Here is a 25,785-nt window from a genome sequence, read left to right on the forward strand (position 1 = left end):
TCAAAACAAAACAAAAACGGCTTGTAAATCCATGCATCTGTAATTAATAAATTAGCTTACCTCTGGTCCGTATGAATCCTGGCGTGTTCACGCAGGCGTGCAGCTGCAGTGAAGGTCTTAGGGCAGGCGTTGCAGGCGAATGGCCGCTCGCCCGTGTGCGTGCGACGGTGGTCGTCTCGCTCCACCTGCGACCACCCTTACACTTAACATAAACGTTATTATGGCAAAGAGTACACCTTATAATAAAAACTTTAATATCATTTTAATTCCTCTACCGCTTCCATTCTAAAAAATCCAAAGAGCATTCAAACGCTTTAATTGCTATGGGTTCATTCCCCATTGAAACTAACAAACTTATATTTACGATATTTTACATATTTATATATTGAAAGAAAACAATCTTTTAACCGGATTAAAGCTATTTGTATTATTATAATGTGTAAAAACTATGTTAACCAAAGACAATATTTGTATATTTTTTGTGAAGGAGTATGTCAAGAGCAATAGATTCTTCGGGGTCCATAGAACACCGTGCAAGGCCTGGGTGCATTCTGCCATCCTGGCCGAGTCTGTTAAAGCCCGCATTCAAGGTTTTGGGTTCAGAGATTTGGTCAGTCCCGGTGTTCGCAGACTTATTTAATCTCGTTGGCCGCTGCGGCCTAGCCAGTGCGCTAATGCCCTTAATGTGGCTATTAAGTGTAAGCTGTGTCACCATGTACTTGGGTCTGCCTATATGTTATAGAGCAAAGTATGTTTAAACAGTAAGTTAAAATGTAATCCTGTTGGCTATTAAATAAATAAGTATATTCATACTTTAAACTATGACCGTGTGACTGAAAGTAATTCTTAATACGACTTTAGTCCCCCTAATTAACAGGTATAAGGATGACGTGTGTTTTTGTGAAATAGTTCACCGCGCTAATTGCAGAGGATAAGCCAAAGTGGATTGATAATGAATTGATTGTATAAATAACTCCTTTACTATGCTATGAAGAATTGAGATTTGTTTTGTCTAATTGTTGTTTATTTGTTTTTTTCGTTATACACTTCTCAAAGTGTAGAATCGACGGAAAAAAATCGCAAGTAAACTCTCTACCATACTTTTAAAACGCCAATTTATTTTAGACCAATGGACTTTCTTTCTATGTGCGCATTTAACATTCACACGAACGGTAAAGGAAAACATCGTGATAAAACCGGCTTGCCTAAGACCCAAAAAGTCGACCGCGTCTGTCAGGCACAGGAGGCTGATCACCTATTTGCCTATAATATTAATAAATGATCATGAAACTGATACAGAAACCTGAGGCCCAGACCTAAAACGGCGTTACAGTTTTTTTTAACGGATTACTTTAACGGTACCAGGGTTACTACACTACAATACGCCAAATCTTATCTTATATAAATTTGCGGGTTATTTTTGCCGTATTTAATATTACGAAAGATGATATAAATATATTTTTACTCTAATTAATTTAATTATTAGCGATCCTTTTAAGGTTCCAAACATGGCGAACATATGATCTTTACTAAATGGTACTATGTGTGCATCATACTAACCTTAACTTTGAAAGCCTTAGGACATAGATCACACGGGTAAGGCCGTTCTCCAGTGTGCATTCGCATATGGATCGCCAGATGACCTGACTGGTTGAAGCGACGCCCGCATATTTTGCAAGGAAAGCCCTGGAAAAGGTATTTTTGATATGCATATCTTTCTCCATAAGTACCGACAGTTCCATTACTTTAACTGTTATTAATAATATTTTCATAAAATAATATTGGTTCTGCGTTGTGATTGTAGATTACTAAAGACAGTTAAATTTTTGACAGTAGTGTACGAGTTTTTAGATTGCAAACAAAACCAGTCTAGACTTCAGCGTGAGACTCTCATCCCTGAGGTCGTACATTCGAACCCCGCTTGTGCAACGGATTTTCTGACTATGCGCATTTAACATTCACGCACGGCGAAGGAAACATTCAATAGAGCCAAATGTCGACGACACAGACCCTACATCTTCTTGCCTATATGCCTTGCAAACAAAAGATTGATGAAAAGATCAGAGAGGCAGACAAAAAAGGTTGTAGCGCTACTTTATGTTATAAGAATACATAATTATTTATTTTAAACATTTCAAATATTCACCAGCAATGTGTGTTTAATAGTATTGTGTCGCTTCTTTTATCAGGCGTTATGTTTCTCATACATATTTGTACTTTTACTTACCAATAAATTGTGTGTATTATTTACATATATGAAGAAAGAAATTCACCCGATAGCTCGTGTATACGCTGGTATTACTGTAATGAAAATGTATAAGACGGCGACCTGTACGAGGGATGTTCAATAAATAGTGAACATACGATTCTCCTTGCAAAGAAAAAAAATACTGGCAGACATACATTCCAGAATAGGAGATATTGAATGTAATAATAATAATTAAAGAAATTAATTAACTTTCGTTATTCTAGAGCAAGACCACAAAAAAGATGGGAAGACGACATCAGACAAGTGGCAGGAGTGATGTGGAATAGTGGCCCAAGAAAGATATGAATGGAAAAGGTTGGAGGTGGCCTTTGCCGACTGGTAAACAGATGTGCAGAAGTCAAGCAAGATCAAAATAGTTTTTTCAACCTTCCAATATCTAGTTTAATATAATGATCTATGTTTATGTGTGTCGATTTGAATAAAAGGCTATATTATTATATTTAAAAATTTCATTTGTCTGCCTCGTATCAGAAAGTGGTCTTAAAAATGTATAAAATTTGCGGAGTGGTGAGAGAAAATTGAATTGCTCGGAAGTTAAGATTAGGATAATCATTTACTTAACAAAATTGTTTCCTTAAAATAATAGTTATTCTAAAGCACCGCGAAAACAATAGAGATACCGATCCCAGGCTACTTGGTTTTTGCACGTGCAGCGGATTGGGCTGCTCGGGTTTTATTGGTAGCTGAAAAGCGGTGCCTTTTGCTGCAAACCACTCTGTTTCAAACATTTTACTATAGAGCTGGTAAATCAAGCCTTAGGGCATGCTCCTCCATATTCTTCAGTTGCGTGATGATGTGCCAAGTTCAAGCAAGGATGAAGATCCATTAACAACGGGGAACGCCCTACATCGATAGTGACTAAACAAACGATTTAAAAGTTAAAAACATATGGCATATCGTTGTTTCACTGTTCGTTTTATAGGCAGAATAAATTATTTCTATAGGAAGTGATGATGGTATTAAGCACGACCATTTGGGTGTGAAAAAAGTATCAGCGGTCAGCATACCCAGAATGATTTCTGACGCGCAGAAACAAATGAATTCAAAAAACTTCCAACATTGATACATAACTAGGGATGAACAACAAAAAAACTGTTTTTTGTTGTTCATCATGGACTGCCATGGCGTTGAAGAAACGCTCCTGCGCTCAAGTCCAACGTTGCAATAGCTGCCTTTAAAGAAGCCTTCGTATTGGTGGAACATCCTCCATATTTATCGGCCCTAGTTCCTAATTTCCCTGATTTCTACCCTTTTACAGCCGCTTTATATACTCAATCCCAATCAATTTTTTACTACTAGAGAATCATTCTCTCTCTCTCTTTCCATCCATTTTTCATAAAATACTTCCCAATAACCGGTTGGATAGTTTTCGTAAAATATCTTTGAATTCGACATATTGAATTTTGACATTTATCAATATAAATTTGCGAAAATCTGCATTGGAAATAATTTTAGATCGAGTATAGAAAGCGATCGCTAAGGCGCTAAAGGGATCAGTAAGAATACTTTTACAAAGAGGATTGTATCTTAAGAATGAAGATATGCCAGTGTATAAATACAAGAGGTGACGTCGAAAAATAAAATAGTATTAATAAAAGATAATTGTGTCATACTCATGATCGCTTTTTATTTAACACACCTAGTATGGGCGAGCAGTTGCATGGCAAAATTTGTAAGTATAGGAAAACTGTGGCATGATGGAATTTCAAGACCTCAAAAATGACAGCGTATTAACGACACATGCCACGAGCATAGATTATTTATAGTGTTAGAATAAATAACAATAAAAACTCCTTATAACATTTGATATTCTGTGTATAAATATGTCATTGTAAAATCGTTCGTAATTCAAATTTGTTAACACGACATAGGGAATTAACTCACAGGTTTGGTAACTTTATGCATTTTCTTGTGGGTATGCAGAGCGCACATGCTGCCCAAAACCTTATCGCATTCTTCACAAACGTAAGCCATTAATGGAGTCCCTGGGGGTCGGTCTTCTCCCCTCTTGTGACGGTAAAGCTCCCTGCAACCCATATTCTTGTAGTCTTAATAAGCATTTTTATAATGCGGTATGGATCACACATAACCAACATATATGCGTGTTTATGTATTATGAAAATACATAGGTACAAATCATTACATTGGGGTGTCTATTTGAGGTTTAGTAGTTAGTGGAGCCAAAAACAAAAGACAAAAAAAATGGATAGTATTATTTCCAACCCACCTTGGGTTTAGGCGATTAACAAATGGCGTTTATATACACACTTATTTCCATAGTATAAATAGACGGAACTAGAGATGGTTCTGATTTTTTATTTCTCGGCGTAGCTAGAACTGTATAGCGCCTGCTAAGATGAACGCAAGCAAGAAAGCAAGATGTAACGTGATGCATAATTATCTAATTTTAGTCCTTATTTTTGAAGTGTAACTTCTTTATCGGGGCTGTAAAAAAAATTACCGTCCAAATTTTTCGGGTACGCGTCACATTATTCCGTTACGCGTCACATTTTCCGTTACGCGCCATGTTTTTCTTGTTCCTACCACGGTTGATTCGAAGAGATTCGAAGCCATTAATAACAAATATATATATAATAACGATAACAATGATAGTAATAATTATATTACAATTATAGAAATTCTGTAATAATCTTAGTAGTATTAAGGTGAAATTAAATAATTGTATTCAGGTCTGTGATAATAAAAGCATTTTATTAAACTTTATCTTATTTAACCAATTTCTGTAAAGTTGCAGATGGTAGATCATTTTTCGAAAAATAAGGTCATAGAGTAGTTTCACTTTTTAGGTGTGTACACTAGTGCACGCAAACATTCTTATTACCCTAAGTTATAAGCACGCTTCAGTATTATTTATTTTATTTTAAAAAATAGGGCCTAACACTCATAAGCAATATGTTAAAACAAACATATAACAATTATTTCAAAGAATATTATGATTAATAAGCTGTTGTGATAGATGTTTTAGGAAAAGTATTCTCATTAACCTACCTATTACCAAAGACTTTACTTTAATTGTTTGTCCTATTACGATTTTCTACAATTTCCTTTAGACGTATTTTTTTGGCTTCCTATTAATTTTGTTTCTTATTACTAGTAGAGGAGAATATAATACCTTGCAGTAGCGAAAAGTTGATTACAAGACCCACAGTTCCACATTTTACTGTCAGAGCTGCGTTTATACGTGCGATGAGGACGTGTTTCTCGATGGCTGTCTTCGTGGTTCCTCAATTCGATTTCAGTGGGAAACTCCTGCCCGCAATAAGTACAGGACAAGTCCAACTTTTCGGTAGGTGTTTGTTCATTCTTAAAAATAAATTACGTAAGTGATTTTATAAGTTAGAGCTTCACTGAAAACGCGTTGACCTAAAATCTTTGATAAGAACTGTTACTCCCGATTAAAAATTTGTCAATCTCACAAACAGATATATATATATGTCTGTTTGTGTATATATTACATTTATTTTCTACTAAAAACTTACCGATTCATTTTTACGTGAACAAGTAAGTTTATGTCGATCGAGTGCTTCTCCATCAGCGAACAAATAGTTACACACATCACACACAAACATAGCTTCAAGTTTTCGTGATCCCACACACCCTTTGCCAAAAGCGTCAAGACAGCCCAACTGTTCTAAAAATTAAATCAGTCTATAAGACAATTGCTAAAAACGACTTCCATTACCATAGTGAGAATAGAAAATGAATCACGTAACGATGGCGAGTTTCATTTGATTGTGATTGGTCGACAGATTCTAGTTCACCAATAGACGCTCGACTTGAACCGTATATCCGTTTGTCCTATAGCAATTAAGCGAAACGTATTCATAATCATTCCATATATATATCAAAGATATAGGTTCTCGTTTCGTAATTTTTTCAATTCTTACCATTAGGTTCGATTTCCAATGCCATCGATAATACACGTTCACAAATGCAACAAACTAGCCACTCTGCGTCAAAATTCGTGATGCTGCTGGCATCTAACGAAGAAATTTAAATATAGGAATTTGTTTTTATCAAAATTTAAATAGATACATTAGTTCCCGCCATTGATAAGAATTTAGACAATCATGTGTCAAATGACGTGACTATGACATAAAATGAAGACTTTTAATTATCTGTTACATATTATATCTACAAACGGGCTGTAACCTTAAGTTTTTAACCGCGTTACCGATAATAATACGAAAAGAGTTGAAAATATATAAAATTGGTAATCTAAGTTTTTTGTATATATGGAAACGGGAAAAGTGGTACCTTGTAGTTCAGAACTTGTACAAGTGGTACCGGTTTCAGAAGCAGACAAATTAATTGAAGCATGCATTAGAATAGTATGATCTAAAAGATCGGCGTCAGTCGTAAATATATCATGACAGATTACACATGAAAAAAGTGCTAAAATATCTGGACCATTATTCTTGTCATCCTAAAAACATATTGCATATATGAATGTGATTCAATAAATCTGTTTTTTGTTTTATTACTGTTAATAGTTACCTCATTTGAATTTGAAGATGTTGGTGTAGGTATTAGAAACTGATCTACTATATTTTCGTCCAATAATGTTGTTTCGTCATAAAATGAATTATGAATTGGTACGATATTAGTGATATTGTTGTCATTCTGGCAACTCTGAATATTAAGTTCAGTTCCAACAGAAAAATGCTGCCCTGAATCGTTACAACTTAAAAGTAAATTGTTTTTAACAGGGGATATTACTCCTGCAGTTACAGGTATAGAATTTTTTTCAATATTTTCAGTTCCATTTTCTATTATTTCATGAGTAAACAGAAGGGTATCAGTATCGAATCGATCTTCTAAATCCAAAGTTTCCGTAAAGTCCCTGTACGAAAATTCTGGAGACTCATACATTTTTGTCAGCTCTGAAAAGTTAAAATTAAGTAATCATTTTTATGACAAAGTTTGATCAAATAATATTATATTTACCTCGCTAACACTTATACAAATCATAGAAACAGTTCTTCTATGATAAGTCATGGAAAATCTAATTCCCTCATAAAAGTACAATAATTCTCGAATAGTTACTAAATATTTCGATCTTGTCGTTTTTGTGTCCTTTTGTAAATAAATAAATGTGCCGAAACTTTAGAAGACCTTATTAAATTAAAAACATATATAACATATAATACGCCACAGTATAAAGTGTATTATACACTTTATACTGTGGCGTAAACTAATCATGATGACTTTGACAACTACTAACGTTTTGACGTTGACAAACTGATAATCATTGCCCATCGACCACGGACCAATCAGCATTCCTTCATTCATGCGTTGATATTTCTATTTGTAAGGGCATTTGTTTATGTTGCGGTGTTTTTGCAAAAGGCTGTTTTGATAGAATTCAGTGCTTTTTTATTGACATAACTTGCAAGATAATATCAAAATGAAAGTTGATGTGCCAGCTCCAAATGATAAATCAAAGATCCCTTTGCCGACTCTTTCTCAGATAAATGCAGATAGAATAACACTTGTAAGTAGAGGTTATATTTTCATGAAATGGTTATTAAGAATAAACACTGCACTATGTTTTATAAAATTATTTTAAATTTCATTAAACTCAACTTTAAAAAACATACATATTTCATCGCATTTCTAAATTTTGCTGGAATTTTTAAAAAGTATAGTGAGAAAGAACATATAACATGTCTCAATATAATTTCGTAACTTCTAACTTATATACAATAGCGTTGTACTACCTATTGTAGTTCATATCGTTTCACTCTCTGGGATTCAAAAAAAAATGTTCTTAATCATAGCCTCAATATTAAATATTATCATAATTCTACTAATAATGGTATCAACTAATTTATTGTACTATATTAAAGTATAATTTATTATCCCATTACATTACAATAATTGAGGCCACTACTTATAGTACATAGTTATAGCATAGTTAAACAAAAATCTCTCACTCTCTTTATTTAAAAATATATATATTTATTTTTATATTATCAAGCTATGTTTAGCATACTACTTTTTTAGGTGAAATGAAAAACCCTTAATGACGATAATATTCGTGTCTAAAAAAACTTTATTTTTAAAAAGGAAGAAACCTGTGTTTGCTGTTTTAATTACTTAGGCATCTACTTCTAAAAAATTCAATGTTATGATTACTTAATTGAAGTAAACTTGATCTATTAAATCTAATACTATGAATATAATAATCAACTAAAATTACTTCCCTTTTATACAATTGTAAAGCCAACTGGTATTTAATAATCTAAATCTATGTTACTCACCTAATTGATTTAAATCACTATGGTTGATATTTCAGCTTGCAAACCAATATTGGTCACCCCAAACTAAAGATAATCACTTGCCCTATGATGCTGCTATTGTGGAGTCCATATATCAAGCAGAGATCCTTGGATCAAAGTAAGTATCTTAAAATACATATAATTTTTATTATCTTAATGTCTTAGCCCTCCTGAAATGGACAAAAGACTGAGTTGGGTTCAGTGGCCTTATAGATTGAGTTCATTGACCCCTTTGTTTCAAAATACATTTATGGCATGCTATTATTTTGATAAAAAATAAAAATGATGAGCTTATAACTTTTTATTAATTAATAGTAATATAAGTTTGATTTTTACATCATATTAAAAATATATGACATATTACCACTTGAAAAGTGATATTAATAAGTAATTGTATTGATTTATCATAATTTTATTTCTACCATCTCAGTCTATTTATATACATATGTATGATGTATTTTATCTGAAAACTCTGTTTTCTGAGTTCAATCTTCAATATACTCTAGTTATGAGATTAAACCATATCAATTAAAAGTTAATGGTTATTGCCAAAGTTTTTGGTTTAATATAAGAGAAAAAAAACGTTATTATTCAAATCACGACACTTCAGTATTTTGTTTCGACAGTTGCAATAAAAACATTTTAATTTAAGAACCTAGTTTAATGTGTTTTAATTGATGATTTTCATTTTTAGTTTTTCCGTACGGCGTATAATGATGTTGGAATTTTCGCAATACCTCGAAAATTATTTGTGGCCACATTATGAGACGGGGAAGGCATCTCACGCTCATATGATGTCAATAATCGTGATGATTAATGAAAAGTTCCGCGAGAGGGTGCCAGCATGGCAGGTAAGTCATCTTTAGCTCTGTTTCGAAATCTATTATAATTGATAATAGACAGATCAACAAACTCTATTATGTTTTTGTAAAACAAATGGTGATTAAACTAACCTAACCTAACTATAATTCAATTTGTAATGCAATACAGAATTTTTAATTGTTTTACTCTTTACTGATGTCATAAAAGAAATATTTTAATCTTTGTTACAAATAATCTCAAAGATTACTCGTACTGAGATATTATAGTAAATATTAATATAGAATGCTAGAGAAGCTAGAGACATAACTTATTGATGTCTTCATATGATTCTTATGGTCACGGTTTTTTAAATATTAATAGGATTATATTCTTTATTATAAATATATATATATATATATATATATTACAGGCATTATTAAAGAAACCAGATGACTTTCCTGGTTTCTTTGAGCAAGTTCTTCATGCTAGTGTAGCAGAAGACCATTTAAGTAACAATATGAGGGAGCAGACAAATCTCCTACTCTTTTTGAACCATTGCTTTGGGAGTATGGAAGTGCAATTATGCAGAGATCAAGTGAAACGATTGGTGTCCCTTAGCATGTGGATAAGTTTGCAAGAAGGTAAGAATCAATCAGGCATGACATTTGTGTATCTGGTTGCGGGGCAGTAAGCCCTCTAAGTCAAGCAAAAAAGTGCCATGGCCCTACTATTCTTTTAATGAAGCAGTTCAAGCTATTTTCGACCTCCAATTCTTTGTGGATAGATTTAGAAGCCTGAATTTCGGAATTTAACATTCAGGGACTGTCTAAATACAATTTCATTTAATTTGAACCAGTAGATGAAGAATTATAACTAGTAAAATCTTTTAATTTTGTCACTCACTGACTGACCAATCATCAAAATTCTAAGGCACTTCTAGCAGACATAGAAGCTTCAACTTTAGAATACATTTAGTGTTTAGTGTATAAATCAAGGAGAATAAAGTAGTTGTAGTGACACAGAAATATACGCACATTTTTATAGTACAAAACTTCTAAGTAAGAATATAAAACTACACAATATATGTTTTAACAATAATTTTATTTTTATCACATCTTTTCTAAAAGGCCGTCACCTTTTTTAGGCCTAGTTATTCACAGTAATTTGAATTTAAAATGTCGATAATGATAATAAATGTTTCAATAACCAAAGAGGTAGGTCCCGAATAGCCTATGAAAACTTTACTGGCTGTCAAAAATAATTGGCGCGCAGACCAGATTAAAAAAGAAGAAGTGCAAAAATAAAATATTTACAGAATTTGAATTTAAAATGTGAATAATGGTAATAAATGTTCAATAACCAAAGAGGTGGGACTGGAATATCCTATAAAAACCTTTACTGGCTGTCAAAAAAAATTGGCGCGCAGAAAAAATTAAAAAAAAAAAGAAGTGCAAAAATAAAATATTTACAGAATTTGAATTTAAAATGTGAATAATGATAATAAATGTTTCAATAACCAAAGAGGTAGGTCCCGAATAGCCTATGAAAACTTTACTGGCTGTCAAAAATAATTGGCGCGCAGACCAGATTAAAAAAGAAGAAGTGCAAAAATAAAATATTTACAGAATTTGAATTTAAAATGTGAATAATGGTAATAAATGTTCAATAACCAAAGAGGTGGGACTGGAATATCCTATAAAAACCTTTACTGGCTGTCAAAAATAATTGGCGCGCAGAAAAAATTAAAAAAAAAAGAAGTGCAAAAATAAAATATTTACAGAATTTGAATTTAAAATGTGAATAATGATAATAAATGTTTCAATAACCAAAGAGGTGGGACTCGAATATCCTATGAAAACTTTACTGGCTGTCAAAAATAATTGGCGCGCAAACCAAATTAAAAAAAAGAAGTGCAAAAATAAAATAACGCGACTCTTTCGTATTTCTGATAAAACTTAAAAATTTCACATTAACATATGAAAATGATTTTTTCTGTTTTTATTGTTACTGTTTGTAAGATGCTTAAGATATTTATTTAATTAACGTTATAAGAAAACGGATTTGTTAAATATTCCACAGGTCGCAGAAATCAAGAGTTCAAAAACGTACCAAAATGGCGGAAGTACTGGAGGGCCATACAAAAGAAAGACAAACCTGAACTGTTAGATAAGTTGAACTGGGAGAGGCGATACTTGCAGAAACTCATGATTAAATTTATGAGAATATTGGAGAGCATTCCTGAAGAGGGCGATGTAAATCCAGATAAAATTAGGTAATACGGATATGTTTTATATACATATCGAATTCATGTGTGACATTTACTAACAAGGATAAAACATTATGTGGATCATAAGTTGAGACTTCTTTTGCGAGTTGATAATTATTGTTTATTATGGGGTTATATACTTTTAATTATATATTTTTTTATTTATTACATTAGGCATTATTTATTTAAATGGCGGTCCAACTTAAATCATGTTTGTTAGGGGCACACATATTTTTGCATGGTTCTTTAAGATCATTCTAATAGCTTTTTGTTTCTACTAACTCAAAACTAGAATTGTTTTGCCAATAATCGAACCTCGAACCTCTCTAAAGAAGAGAAGAGCGCATGTTAACGACTAAGCTACGGAAGGTGTAATTTAAAGCTTATATGCATGTAATGTTGATCAGATACTGCGAGCGATTCCTGGAGCTGATGATCGACCTTGAAGCATTATTACCAACAAGGCGCTTCTTTAACACCGTCATGGACGATTGTCACCTCGTGGTCAGATGTCAACTCGCAAAATTAGCTGAACGCCCGGAAGGACAGCTTTTCTCACAGGTATGTTTTTAAAAACATATATAAGAATTTTTAGATCATTGTTTAGTGGTTAAACTTACTTAAGTTTACCATTAAACAAATAATCAGTAGACTAAGTGCGTTTTAGGGAGGGTAGTTTAAATGCATTCATTTATTAATAGACTTGTTAACTGACATCGAAATGATTAAATAAGCTATGAAAGCCAAAAAAACACATTAGTATGGGTTATTTTACTAGAAAAAATATCAAGAAACTAGTTTTGTCTCCTGATTGATCTCAGCCATAACCTGAACAATTAATGCCTACAACATAGGTTAGGAAAATCATATGCATCCAAATTTTCTGTAGAGGTATAATATTATATTCTTTGAATTTATAGAAAATTTGTGTGTCAGTCTTCGTACATTAGTTAACTAGCAATTTTATAAAACTTTAGGAAATTTTTAATTTATCTACAACATCATTTTACCAGATATAAAAAGAAAACTCAATATTATTCATTTAATGTTTATTTTATTGTATACTACATTAGTAATAAAAAATTATAACAAGACCATTATTAATGTCTTTTGTATATAGTGCATACATCTAGGTATTTCTTCTTTAGAGAGCAAAATTTTTCTAAAATTGTGATTTTTGGACGGATATTTTTACAAAATTTGAGACATTGTTTACAATACAATAATAATAAAAATATAATTAAATATAGTTAGTGATTTGTGCATTGTCCTGTGATCCTGTCATAATGATTAAAGCTTCTTAATCTCTATTAGTATCTTTAAACACTAGAAATTTTAGTATGGTGCTATTTTCATAGTGGATTAATCAATAAAATAATTAAGTATCCTCAATGAGCACTTTTCGCAATTATCACAATTTTTGATAAAAATGCTATTTGTCAAATTAGTCTTAATATATGTAAAATTCGTTTAACCTTCATGGCATTTTAAATCTACTTTGTATAATCTTAATTCTATCATAGCTGCCAAGAATCACACAAAAATAATTCAATAAGGCACAAATTTTGAAGTAAAAGCTCAAAAAGCTGTGTGTTCAAATTTAACTTAACTAGTGAAGATTCATAATTTCCTTTGACTTAAAACTACGAGAATATATTTGATTTTTTATGATACAAAATTTGCATTTAAAGATATAAGAAAAACTGGTTCATTAATTATGAACATACTATGTTAATAACTAGTTCGCAAATTTTACACTACAAACATAAGTGATCTTCTGCATTAGTATCCTATTGATATACATTAACTGTATGCACCATAGGACCTTAATAATATAATATGGATTTTGGTATTGGGCTTAGCAAAATAAACTTAATAATTTCCACCATTCATATGAGTCATTTCATCGCCCCATTCCCCAGTAGGTACAGGCTGAGCATAACAACAACTTTTCCTAAGTAAAAATGTTACATGAGACTGTCTTACCACACATGTGTAGAATATAAAGATGGCTTGTAATAAATTCACTACGATATGTGCATATAGCAGCCCATCAAAATTCAACCATGATAATAGTAGGAACAACCACGATATTGTCATTATTAGAAACATTTGCAAGAATAAATCGAAACTGAAAAAAAAGAGTTACTATTTGTTATATTCATAACGTAAATCTATATTCTGATAAATTATACTTATTCAATAATTTGTTATACATATTACATTGATTATGTGTAGAGAAGAGCTGGGGTTCCTCTTCACAAAACCTATAGCACACAATATTACACATTTAAAAAAAATTGTTAGGCTATGTGAGTAAAATGTCACTTACCATCCTTTTAACTTGTAATGTATCCTTCCATAAATATTTATTCTCTTAATTACCTTCAATGTTGTGATATAAAAGAATAAATTGAATATTATGGTAAATGCAACTGGGGTAAAAAATATAGCTATGCCAAGCCAACCTAGAAACATTTTATATATTATGGTTTGTTTTAGGTTTTATTTCTAGAATTTCTAGTTAGGATCACTCTAAAGAATCTTGGTAATTTTGCATTAAATTCATTCAAAAATGATGCTTATATTTGTTTGTTATATAGTCTTTGTTCTTAGAATTTCTGAACTTAACTTACCTATAGTTTCCTGTTCCACATCATCAACAAGTATTGAAGACGAAAACTGTTTTTTCATTTTCCTATATGGATTTGTTCCTGTATCCAAAAGAAAATGAGCACATATTGCCATCCCTGCCATTAGTGCTACACTTGACCAGACCACACTTGAATAGTAACAATATTTGCGCACATCTGTTACTCTTAGAAACACATTTCTTGATCTGAAAATTTACAAAATATTTTAATGCATGTAATAATTTATAGTCTTAACAAAAGTACATATCCTTTTTGTTCAAATTAAAAATACTTACTTGAATGTTTTCCATATATAAAAGCCAAAACTATTTAACCAGAAGAAAGCTCCTAATAAACTTATATATAAAATTATATCTGAAAGAAAATTTAATAGGTAAATTTTACAAAGTTTACTTTCATAAAAGTAATATTTTTACAATAGCTCACCTGTCACCATAAAACTGACATGATTACTTAGTTCTGTAAATATTCTTACAAAATCTGCCGCTTGGCTCACAATAAGACAAACATTTATTGTAGTTATGATGTTTCCAGCTAAATCTCTTAAAGTGGGTAATACAAAATAAATTATAGCAACTGTCAGATACAAAATCATTGCTATAGCATGAAATATAGGGTTAAGTATCTTTTTCATTAAGAAATCAGAGTCCTTCCAATTTATTTTCACTTCAGGAACACAAACAAGTGCATATTGACCTGTTGTATTAGAGTTTGTAATTAAAATCTGTAAACCAAAATTTATATTATTAAAAGTAGAATTTAATTTAAATTATCACTAACTAATACAGTTGACAGCACACTTACCTTATCCATACAATATTTATTTTGATTATGAATGTATGATGATGGTTCTTTTGTATCAGGCATTGTAATGATGTCATGTAAGTTAAATGTACTTGTAACTAAAGGGTCATTTTTAATTGATTCTGAATTTACTTGATGATGTATTAAGTGCTTCAATCGACCATCTGACAGGAGATTCAATCTGGAAATAATTATAATGAAAATCCAAAACATTTTATGATTTAATTCACAATAAATTTCTATTTAAAAGTAAACATACTTGTCTTCAGATTTTCCTAAGTCAAATATTGGTCTCAGTTCAGTTGTTTCACAATTTGGTACCCCATGTATAAATCTAAAATACTTAAGTTTAACTTCCTCTCCATTTTCAGTCCTAAATATTGGATTCCAAAGGGCTGCAAATCAAAAGCTTAGTAAACCTATGGTTATGTCCGAATAAGTACTATACAGACACACAATACAAAAGGAACGTTTATACTAACTTTCATTGTATTGTTCCGCTAAACGACACACTGAGTCAACAGCAATTTCATTTTCTTCACAACATTTGTTGATTTGTACAGAATTTTGTTGTTCAGACAAATCATTTAGGTCTGTATCGCTAACTTCAGCATATGTGTAAAGTACAATTGAAAACAGTACAAGGAATACCTCGTTATAATGCATCATGTTTATTCATTCAACTTTTAAAGTATAGTTTAATTCCACATTTGAATGCACTTTTGTATCACAAGTTTAAAGTTTTAAAGCTAACATCCTTTAGCATTATTACATTCATTTTACAGAAATGAGTAAGAATTGATTATTTATTTTTTCTGCTTAGTAGCTAAATATCGGCGTACAAAGTTAAACTTGCAATGCGTATTGCTTGATTCATAGATTTCCGATTTGCAGTTAACATGTTTGATGTTTGAATTCTGTTTGACAGTTATATTTTGTAAATTATGACAATTTACATAGAGTAGATGTCTTTGTTTATGACTTTGACAAATGTCTGTCTTGCTTCTTTAGCGCATTGGAAATACAGACTATTCATCATTCTTTTTCTATAGCATGTTGAACATTTTATCACATGATGCATATGTTTTAATTTGAGATGAGTATGATTCATCAGTTCAAGAATTGAGATCTAAATAGGTGCCGAGTTCGATAATTCGATTATTATATTTTATTATGGACATGTATCGAGTTTTAAAATTTGACTGTGTGTTGTTAATTATTTTTTGATTTAAAGTATGTGAAAATTGTGGATGGTCTAACCTTGGCCCATACCTTTAACAGTTGACCTAACACACTGCCTTTTGTTGATCCCAGGGTTCAACAAATTAATTAAAAGTATTAATAAACTGGGTATAAATATTGTATATAGAAAAAAAACATATTAAAAAACTTTACTTTTTCAAATATTCTTTATTTTACAAGGAGAAACACGCGTTGTGCTAACCACATAACGCGACATAAAGTAATGGTACATTATAATACTTATATTCTGTAGATTTTACACAAAAATTGTCAGATCACATTTAAATTTTAAATTTACAACAATTATGGCACGTACGTCTCTCATTTAAATGTAGGAAATAATATGAGTATTACTAAGTTCTAGCAAGTACTAATACATAATTAGTTAATGTTACATATTCGTTATTGTTTTATAAGAATATCATTGATAATTATTTTAATTATACGTAGTAACTAAATTAAATATATTTTACAAATTATTTAACATAATTATAATATAGAGATTCTATGATAACGCGAATATATTATACAATTTTGAAAATAACTACATAATCTTCAATAAAACATGATTTTGTATTCAGAGGTCTAAAAAATATTTTCAATTATATTTATGAAAATAGTTCTAGTGGATCCAATATCCACTGAAAAGCTCTTACGTAAAACATTTTATTTCTTCCTTAAATTAGTAATTTTAGTTGCCTCTGTGACCATTAAACACCATATTATTATACCAAATTGAATTATCTGTTATATTTACAACGTATACAAAATATACCCTGCTTTTTACCATCTCAATTAAGCCTAACTTCTACTGTATCATCTAGCATTTGCTCTTCATCAGCGTCATCATCTGGGCTTAGTTTGTTAGCCAGTGGTCTAGTGATGAAGAGACAGAAACCCTCTTCGGCAAGTCCTCGTATTGCACGACGTCTTAGAATTACCAATATCAGAAATATCACGATACCTTGGAGGCAGTTGAAGGTATCCATTATTTTCCTAGAAATATGCATAATTACAGAAGTGTGCAGGATTGAGTATTTCGTTTACTTTCTCTGACTAAATATCTTCGATATGCTTAGGCGGGGTTATATTGAGCAGATTAAGCTGTAAATAACTCTAACACAAAATCCTAAAGATTGGCATAACATCAATGTGTATATATTTTTTGTAAAATTTAATTTTAAAACAATACAATAAAACGTACCATAGGATATGTTTCTCTCCGTGTGCAAAACTGGCTATTTCAAATATCCAATTAATTCCCATTACAAGAAATAGTTTTAGCGATACAAGGAATCTGTAAGATAATAATATTAATTTAACTTTAAATTAAACAAATCTCCTACAGAGTAACTGAACGTATCGACAAAACTTACTTGCGCTTAAGATAATTTAGTTTGTTAACTTCATATTTCTTATTGTGGGTCCATAAGCTGTAGGAAGATAGTATAAAAAGTATGACATTAATTGCTATGAGGATCGCGACAGGGCCATAGAAGTAGAGCCAGGTTTCAGCGCGCCCTGAAATTTCAAATACATTTAAAAGTTTATTTTTAACTAAACGTAATGAAGTACTTTTGAATTTGTCTTATTCCAACAGTTTCGAAAGTCCCTTTAAGTTAACAAATGTTTTGTCTATTTGTTTATGAAATCTTCAATTGACAGGAAATTACGAGTACACAAACTAAACTTATATTTGGAACACTTGCGACAAACAAGATGTTTTTATCTGACTGTTTCTGTATCTCATATCGGCAGTTATTGATAAATATGAAGCACACAAGCCATTGACAAATACTTATTTTATGACCTTCATCGCGTTTTTTAAATTTATATTGACGACAAACAAAATAAAGATGTATATGCGATTAAAGTCGCAAAAAACGTACTGCGAGCCCATAATACTATTAAAAAGTTGGGTATTATAGCTATATTATTATTATATATTATAATATTAGCTCTCACAACACCAGACTGATCATTACGGCGGACCAAAATAATAAAATCCAATAAATAAACAAAGTAATTACTGCCCATACGTGAATGTTGTATATATCTAGGAATCTTAGTTAATTACCGTTAAACCAGCAGGAGCCTTGCCCTATACCGGGCTTGTAATGATTTCCCTCTACGAAGTTCGTGGTTAGGGCTATTACGAGGAAAGCCAAGGTACAACCCCAAGCATAACTGTTATAGATGAAGCACTGCTTTCGTTCCGTCTTTTTCAGATATGTTGCATCCCTGAAGGAAGGCAATATGTTAGTCCTTATTATTAACTTTTTAATGAATTTTATTCAAGACTTACTGTACTGTGCGATACATGTTGATGCTGATCACATTCATCCAGAAAAATGTTGCCATCATCCAAAAGTAGACTAGGAAACCTGAAACAATATGTCAATCCACCTTATATTATTTAACCAAAAATATTAAAAGCTTATTATAACTTATAGCAGTAGAAGCCTGGTTGTTTCAGCGTGCGACTCTCATCCCGTCGGTTGTAGGTTCGATCCCCAATGCTTCAATGGACTATCTGTCTATATAACATTCGCTAGAACGGTCAACAAAATACGCGGCCTGGGTCAGGCACAGGAGGCTGATCTTACTTGCCTATTAGATTAACAAATGATCAGAAATCTGAGGCCTAGATCTTAAAAGGTGCCACTGGTTCTTTAATATAATTAACTTATGACATACCTGCTACTGTGCACATGTTTCCCTTAAATCCAGGACTTATCTGCATAATGCCGAGTGATAGAAAACCAAGTGCCATACTCATGCACATACAAATGTAGCATATTCCTTGTAGGTCTCTGGAAACGTCAATAATTATATATCAGTTACTTTAACTTATATAATAATTATCCGTTAAATTATCTCTGATTGTAGATTAATAATTTTAGTTAAGTCCTAAAAATAACTAACTAAAATAACTACAAGGTACGTTTCATTATCGACTGGTTTAAGATGTATATGAAAATTTTGGTTTCGATTGGAACTATATAATTTATTTATTTACAATTCTTATACCTAGTTTACAACACAGTAATTTTATATTACACATTATCCACAAGGAAATACACATACATAAACACAAAATGTTACAACCAAATAGATAGATTAATCTTAACTATTCTGTGTGCGTTTGGCGGACATTTTAAAAGCCTATCTGAGCTATTGACTGAGATATTAAGAAACAGAGGTACTAATAAATAAAAGTTAGTTCTGGAATACAGTAGTATATGATTCGACTTACCTGAGTTGTGGTAAATAAATGTACACTGCCGAAGTAGCAAGCAGGAATACAACTGACACCAGAGTGAGAATGCCGCTAGTCTCAATATCATTGGAGGGTGTTATCTCCTCATAACACATTACAGCAACTGGAATCGTGCCTAGCTGAGGTAAACTCTGATTTTTATACATTTGGCTCAGGCAGTAACTGAAATTATTAGATAATGTTCTATGAAATTATTCGGAGTATTTGAGGCATTCGATATATACACAGATGACCGTTTCATAAATAAGGCGTCGATTGACTGAAAGATTTAGTTCGGCTGGGAAAAGGTCTTATTTCAAACTGGCGAGAGAAGACGCTGCTGAAGAGACGGTGTTACATGTCGTGAATGACTGTCCAATGTGAACACTGAAGAAGTCATGGGAATGAAAGTAACAAAGACGTACTTACAATAAATAATGTTGAAGTGTTAAGAGACATATTTCTGGAATTTTCTATATGTTATACAAACAGTTGTTAAAATAAATGATTACTGCTTAATCATCCTAGTTACCAATGCTGTTTACTTATGTTATACATATACATAACTTAAATACCTCAGCGACGACAATATTATCGCGGAATTAGTGAGCAAATATATATAAATAAACTATCAAGAATGAGAAATCTAAATAGCCTGTGGCAAAAAGGACGCTTCATGTTTCGTTTCACAATATGGTCATTGAATAGAATAATCATTCATATACTGACCGATCTGGATCATCTGTGAAAGCGTATCCAGGAGAGTCCATAGTAGACAAGCTGGTCCCATTCACAATGACATCTTTCAAAAGCATATGCCCCAAAGTGCAGTTCATATGGACTCGTGTAGTTCTGCAGTAACCGCCCGATCTCATTATAACGTTGTCTGGGCAGCATTGTTTTAAACCCAGGGCAATCCCACATCCTAATAATACGAAGAGGATGATGGTCTGAAAGATATTAAATTATTTGTAAATTAATAAAATGTATACAAGATTTTTACGTTCTTAATACATATATGTATACAACTTCTGTGTACTACCCGCTTTTTCCCGAATTTTTAAAAAAATTAAACGGCGACTGTAATTAAATTTAAAAAAAAGAATAGTGGTAACATTTCTTTTTGGTTTTCAAATGAAAGTCTCTATAATATACAGACAGAATGAGAGAATACGCAGACCATACAACCCACAATACAAAATACCTATTACAACTACAAAATAATCGGTGATTTACTGCATTTTTAATCTAGAATAATAAACGCTTGTGAGGTCAGGGTTAAAGGAGCATATTAGTACTTTGATAACGGTATATCTTTCACTCTGTGTCCGGTTATTGAACTGTTCGTTATAGTAATTATTAATTTTGATAATGAATTTTCATGTGAATAAATCAAACCAGCTAACCACATTTTAAACAATTATTTGGATATAGGATGTTTAAAAAAATATATAGTGTTACCAATTTTTTTAAATATAAACTCTAAAAGTAATGTTTTATTATTACTATTCTTCTCGAAGTTTTATCTCGATGTTTAAATTTGACATACTTTGATAACAGCGTTGACACTTGTAACGAAGAATTTACTAACTTTTACCATATGCGAATCAATCAGATTATTTACAGAATGCTTTACAGCTGTCATGGAGACAGTCAGGGTTTGATTTACACCTTATGATTATTGAATAAGGAGTAGGTACTCACACACCATAGTACAACGTAAATCTTATCACTTCTACACACTTAACACATATATATTAAAGATAAAAATACTAGCGTATGTAAAATACGGCGTCATTAAAACTGAAGATTGAATGATATTTAATTGTGGTCCATCTAGATTTTCGAAATGATTTAAAAATTATAATTGAAACAAAACATGATCGTAAACAATATTTTCTAAGGATTCATAGGTAACCTACTATTGTTTAGTCACGGTAGTATGAGTGGTCAAAAATATTGAAAATGTGTCGAAATTCAGTACTGTATAACAAATCTCTTTACGTATTTTACCTCGCTTATCGTAATTTTTTCAGATTCCGTTACACGTAATACCGAACGTAATTCTGAATCATACAAATAACAGATTTTAATGCAATTTTCACCAATTCAGTTTCTAAATATTTTCCCTACATAATCTAACAGTCTTTCGACACGTCTTCTCGATTAAGTTTTATATACATTGTGTGAAACAGGCCCAAAGTTTATACCCTTTTTTATATCTTCTAAGCTACTACCATTACTTTCTTTAACTTTCGACTGATTCCTTTGTCAATAATATTTCTATGAACCTGTAGTGTCCTATGAACGAGTTTTCTTCATAGACTCAAAAGAAGAAAAAGAAAAATGAAGTAACAATATTATTAATTCGACCAACAAGTCTATTTATTCACAAATTAAGTTCACAAGTCGCTAATATTGTAAATGGGTCAAGGAGCAATCAGAGATCGGTAATGATATGTATAGAGGGTAATTCGACGACATTTTACGATGTCTTATTTAATTTTGATTAGTTATCGTAGTGCCAATTGTTCACAATCAATGTTAAAACCGGTTTCCAAGAAAGCGATTTTCATTTATTTTTATATTTCATATTTCGAACAGACTAAATTGTATTTAAAAAAGGCAGTTCATTCATTTGGTATATTGTCAACTAAAAGATATGAAACATTCACGCACGCCCTATTTGCAAGAACCATTTGTAACGAGTCGTTGTCTCTGTACAATGCCGTTCCCTTTTACTTTTCAGGTATCCAATCGTACATTCAAATAATTTCTATTATAAACAAACGAATACTTCAGATACTAAACAAAACCAGTTGTAAATGGTACGAGGCGTACATTTTGACATAAATCGCATTTCGTCAAAGTTATTTACTAAAATCTCAATGAAAAATGTTTGGTTTAAACAATGATCACCCAATAACATCTTAATTGGGTGATTACTTGTATGACAATAATTTTTAAACCAATGTTTATTAATCTTTACGATTATGTGAGCGGGGAAAAACAAAATATGAATTTCCTATGTAAAATGATAATTCTGCGTCAATCAGAGAAAAACATCGCTGATTAACTTGTTTGTTTAGTTAATTCTTCGAATACCCAAACATTGTATGTGTACAGTGAAGGGAAATCCTATGACTTGTCTTAAATTGCGAATGGGCCAAACGCAAAAAAAAACAATTTGGCCTTATATTTTTTTTCGGATTAGTGTGTGAGAGGCATTCTCCGTCATTAATACTACCTTCTCCAGGCATTAATTCTACCTTCTTCGCTATTAATTCCACCTTCTGCAGGCATTAATTCCACCTTCTCTAGGAAATTATTTCATCTTCTCCACCAATAATTCCACATTCTCGACCATTAACCTCACATATAAGCATTAATTCCACCTTCTCCAGGCATAAATTCCACCTTTCAAATGCTGTAGTCTCTAAGACTTCGATACAATGACTGACATTTTCACAAATTCGTATTTTATTCATTTAAACAATTACAATTTTTGTCAGTAAATACTTACCAATTAAATAATATATGGACTGTATAAAATACATTTTAATTATTTTTTCTGATACAATCATTCGATACTAGTATATTATGGTTGGATATTGGAACATGGCGGAGATAATTAATTAGCCTAGAAGCCTGTAATATGCTGGGAAAAGTAAAATGTAAAATGTTTTTGTATATTTATTAGCGCCGGGGATTACATAGTGGTAACATGTAGCATATGCCCAGATTCGATTGCGATAATAATTTTTCAAGATGGTCGATACAGAGCGGTCATTAGCGAATATAATACATGATTGATATGACGTATTGCGAGGTCACAGTACTTAAACAAATATTTTGATAACCACGTTTGTTAACGATATAAATTTCTTTCTAGACTTTAATTATACTTGTTTTGGCAAATGAATACTATTTTTTAAGTTCGTTAATAATTTGTAAGACGCGATGATAAAACGTTTAGAAACTGTGTTCATTTTCAACTTATATCTGACATAGATAAAAAAATAACAGAAAGACTGACTAAATTAAGAATTAAGAAGGCACAGACTAAATTAATTCCGATTAAATTGTAAATTTCTTGTACATTATCCTATAAAGTATGCTCTCAAAATTATCTTTTATACGAGTAACCCTTGGCCTCAAGAGAAATCAGTATTACAACAATTTAGATGTGCTAATTGTGTGGTTTTGATAAACATTTATCTCATAGAAAATTCGGCAGCGGTATTTTTTAATATTGATTCATCCCTTGTTTTACCGTTAATCCTGGATATCCATATTTGCTCCCCTCACACTTTAAAATAGATTTTACTTTTTCATTAGTTTTTATAATTTAATTTTGTTTTTTTTGTCTTTTCGTATATGTTATGTTTGCCCGTAAGTGCATGTCACATTAGATATTGTATTTTTTTTCTTGTACCAATGTGTCAGTGTGAAGAGCGTTGTCAAGCTTTTATAAATAAAAGCTGTATTATATATTTATAGTATTGTCGTAATGCTCCATATAAATATAATCCGTTTCCAATAAAATGATTTATTTTTCCACATTTAAGTTTTTAATCAAAATCAGCGAACAGTTCAAAATTAAATACTAAGTACCACACGATCTCTCTCATACGCACACACTACGTACGGCGCAGACACACCAATATTTATAATTATATTATATTCGGACGGAGTTCGTTCGTACAGCAGATTTCCTTATTTATATATTTGATAAATGAATTTACAAAAATATTAATGCATTTTTTTACCCAAAAATGCTGTAAATGTTTTATGGTTACCTGATGACGTACCAAGAGTTATTGAATCTATACTTTTTTTTCTTGAACGCGCTAATAATTGAATTTCTTTTTGATTTGTCAAATTGCCGAGAAAGCCGAGGCTGTACGGATAGAAAATAGATAAAACTGTTTTGCGTGTATATTTTCATCTTCAACATAGTTTAGTGTTAAACAGACCTAACTAGCTAAGATAAAGAATTGGTTTTAAGATTGCGTTTTAGTAACGAATATATATCATTGGCGGTACCTACTTTATATAAATTCCAAGAAATTAAATTAAACGTGTGTATAAGCAAAACTTTGTTTTGTCTAACGGTGGTTGCTTTACAGTAACACGTGCTTTTTTATTACGTAGGAAAAATAACTAGATGTTGTGTACTTTGCTTTTCTCACTTGTGTGAAATATTATTTTAAACAAGTTTGAGCTATTTAAATAGGATGTATGTAATTTGTCACCTTTTTCAAAAAGGTATATAAGGATATATAAGCTTTAGAATAAAGAGAAAAATCTAAATATGTTTACTCAAATAATTACGACTTTGGTATAAACTCAAAAGTTTGATATCATTGCCCTTCGTGTAGAATTAAAATTGCCACCAGTAATTTATAATGTTCTATTTGTAGACGACCGGTTATACATCCTATCTTTATCTAGTTCCACCCTTATCAGAGAATGATAGACATAAATATATTTGAATCATAATTCGACTAAAACCGCGTGTTAATTTATTTAGAAAATGAGACATGAATCTTTTATCGAATACCTACTTGTATGTTGTAAAGGGAAACAAAGAAAATTGTAAAGATGCGAAGACATCTAAAAATAAATTTCTCGTCCAAATATAGCTTCAGTCGCAAATATTCTTATAAGCACTTGTCAGATGAATTTTAATATAAAGGTAAAATGCATTTGTAAAATTTATCTACCTACATTCAAGTATAACCAACGTTTAGTTGCTGTAATTTTCAACAAATCACTGTTCTGGCATTACAGATAATATTTATCAAGCAGGTGCCACTTAATAATTAAAAACAGACGTTTACTATAAGTGCATAATTTATACTAATTATTGATATATTTAAATATATTATAGTATACTAGCATTTTTTTCCAAACAACTTACCTTCATTTTTATTAATCACAGCACTATCGGACGTTAATCACTATTTGTATTTGATTTTTAAAATTGGACGTAACATATGACATGCGTGTGTTTTGTACACTGACAGTGGGCAGAATAAACAGGGTACCGGAGGAAAGAGTGATAGTGAATGAAAACGAGTGAACTGAAGTTACTCACGGTGCAATAATGGTCACAGATGATGAAAGTATGGATTAAGTAACTAGATTAGGGTATGTCTCTTCGGCGGTTTTGAAGGTCTTATAAA

At 31.4% G+C, this 25,785-nt stretch overlaps 4 protein-coding genes across 5 annotated transcripts in view; 1 reads left to right on the forward strand and 3 right to left on the reverse strand.

Moving 5' to 3' along the window:
• Positions 1–8,685, reverse strand: part of LOC123706559 (zinc finger protein 883-like) — a 15,728-nt gene extending 7,043 nt beyond the window's left edge. The window contains exons 1-10 of one of the 2 annotated variants that reach the window (XM_045655830.1): positions 8,554–8,685; positions 7,515–7,640; positions 6,788–7,173; positions 6,548–6,716; positions 6,178–6,270; positions 5,770–5,921; positions 5,403–5,593; positions 4,154–4,295; positions 1,561–1,686; positions 61–185 (exon numbers count right to left, since the gene is read on the reverse strand). In XM_045655830.1, coding sequence (XP_045511786.1) covers positions 61–185; positions 1,561–1,686; positions 4,154–4,295; positions 5,403–5,593; positions 5,770–5,921; positions 6,178–6,270; positions 6,548–6,716; positions 6,788–7,173; positions 7,515–7,542 — 1,412 coding nt within the window. In that variant the 5' untranslated portion in view covers positions 7,543–7,640; positions 8,554–8,685. The remainder of the gene's footprint in view (positions 1–60; positions 186–1,560; positions 1,687–4,153; positions 4,296–5,402; positions 5,594–5,769; positions 5,922–6,177; positions 6,271–6,547; positions 6,717–6,787; positions 7,174–7,514; positions 7,641–8,553) is intronic. The other variant, XM_045655831.1, reaches the window with a different exon arrangement.
• Positions 7,651–25,785, forward strand: part of LOC123706558 (RNA helicase aquarius) — a 55,952-nt gene continuing 37,817 nt past the window's right edge. The window contains exons 1-6 of the mRNA XM_045655827.1: positions 7,651–7,784; positions 8,589–8,689; positions 9,266–9,422; positions 9,803–10,013; positions 11,452–11,644; positions 12,046–12,199. Of these exons, the coding sequence (XP_045511783.1) occupies positions 7,698–7,784; positions 8,589–8,689; positions 9,266–9,422; positions 9,803–10,013; positions 11,452–11,644; positions 12,046–12,199 (903 nt within the window). The 5' untranslated portion in view covers positions 7,651–7,697. The remainder of the gene's footprint in view (positions 7,785–8,588; positions 8,690–9,265; positions 9,423–9,802; positions 10,014–11,451; positions 11,645–12,045; positions 12,200–25,785) is intronic.
• LOC123706561 (probable G-protein coupled receptor Mth-like 5) lies at positions 12,714–15,977 on the reverse strand. Its single transcript, XM_045655832.1, has 8 exons — positions 15,579–15,977; positions 15,356–15,491; positions 15,097–15,277; positions 14,719–15,016; positions 14,568–14,646; positions 14,275–14,477; positions 13,971–14,106; positions 12,714–13,769 (listed from the first exon to the last, which is right to left on the reverse strand). Exons 1-8 carry the CDS (start codon positions 15,763–15,765, stop codon positions 13,511–13,513), a joined length of 1,479 nt encoding a protein of 492 aa, XP_045511788.1. The 5' UTR covers positions 15,766–15,977; the 3' UTR covers positions 12,714–13,510.
• On the reverse strand, positions 16,498–25,676 carry LOC123706563 (G-protein coupled receptor Mth-like). Its single transcript, XM_045655835.1, has 9 exons — positions 25,521–25,676; positions 20,327–20,547; positions 19,595–19,780; positions 19,036–19,151; positions 18,644–18,722; positions 18,416–18,579; positions 17,715–17,859; positions 17,543–17,635; positions 16,498–17,334 (listed from the first exon to the last, which is right to left on the reverse strand). The coding sequence occupies exons 1-9, from the start codon at positions 25,524–25,526 to the stop codon at positions 17,130–17,132; spliced, it is 1,215 nt and encodes a 404-aa protein (XP_045511791.1). The 5' UTR covers positions 25,527–25,676; the 3' UTR covers positions 16,498–17,129.

Source organism: Pieris brassicae, chromosome 2 (assembly GCF_905147105.1).
Source record: "Pieris brassicae chromosome 2, ilPieBrab1.1, whole genome shotgun sequence".
NCBI classification, from domain to species: domain Eukaryota; kingdom Metazoa; phylum Arthropoda; class Insecta; order Lepidoptera; family Pieridae; genus Pieris; species Pieris brassicae.

Coding starts and splice junctions, on each gene's coding strand:
- LOC123706563 (XM_045655835.1), bottom strand. Junction 19,152..19,594: donor ATTTATTTACCACAACTCAG/GTAAGTCGAATC, acceptor TGACGTTTCCAG/AGACCTACAAGGAATATGCT. Junction 17,335..17,542: donor GGAGAGAAACATATCCTATG/GTACGTTTTATT, acceptor GCATATTTCTAG/GAAAATAATGGATACCTTCA.
- LOC123706561 (XM_045655832.1), bottom strand. CDS start 15,765: ATGATGCATTATAACGAGGTATTCCTTGTACTGTTTTCAATTGTACTT. Junction 15,278..15,355: donor TTAGGAAAATCTGAAGACAA/GTATGTTTACTT, acceptor AATTATTTCCAG/ATTGAATCTCCTGTCAGATG. Junction 15,017..15,096: donor ATAAATATTGTATGGATAAG/GTAAGTGTGCTG, acceptor TTTGGTTTACAG/ATTTTAATTACAAACTCTAA.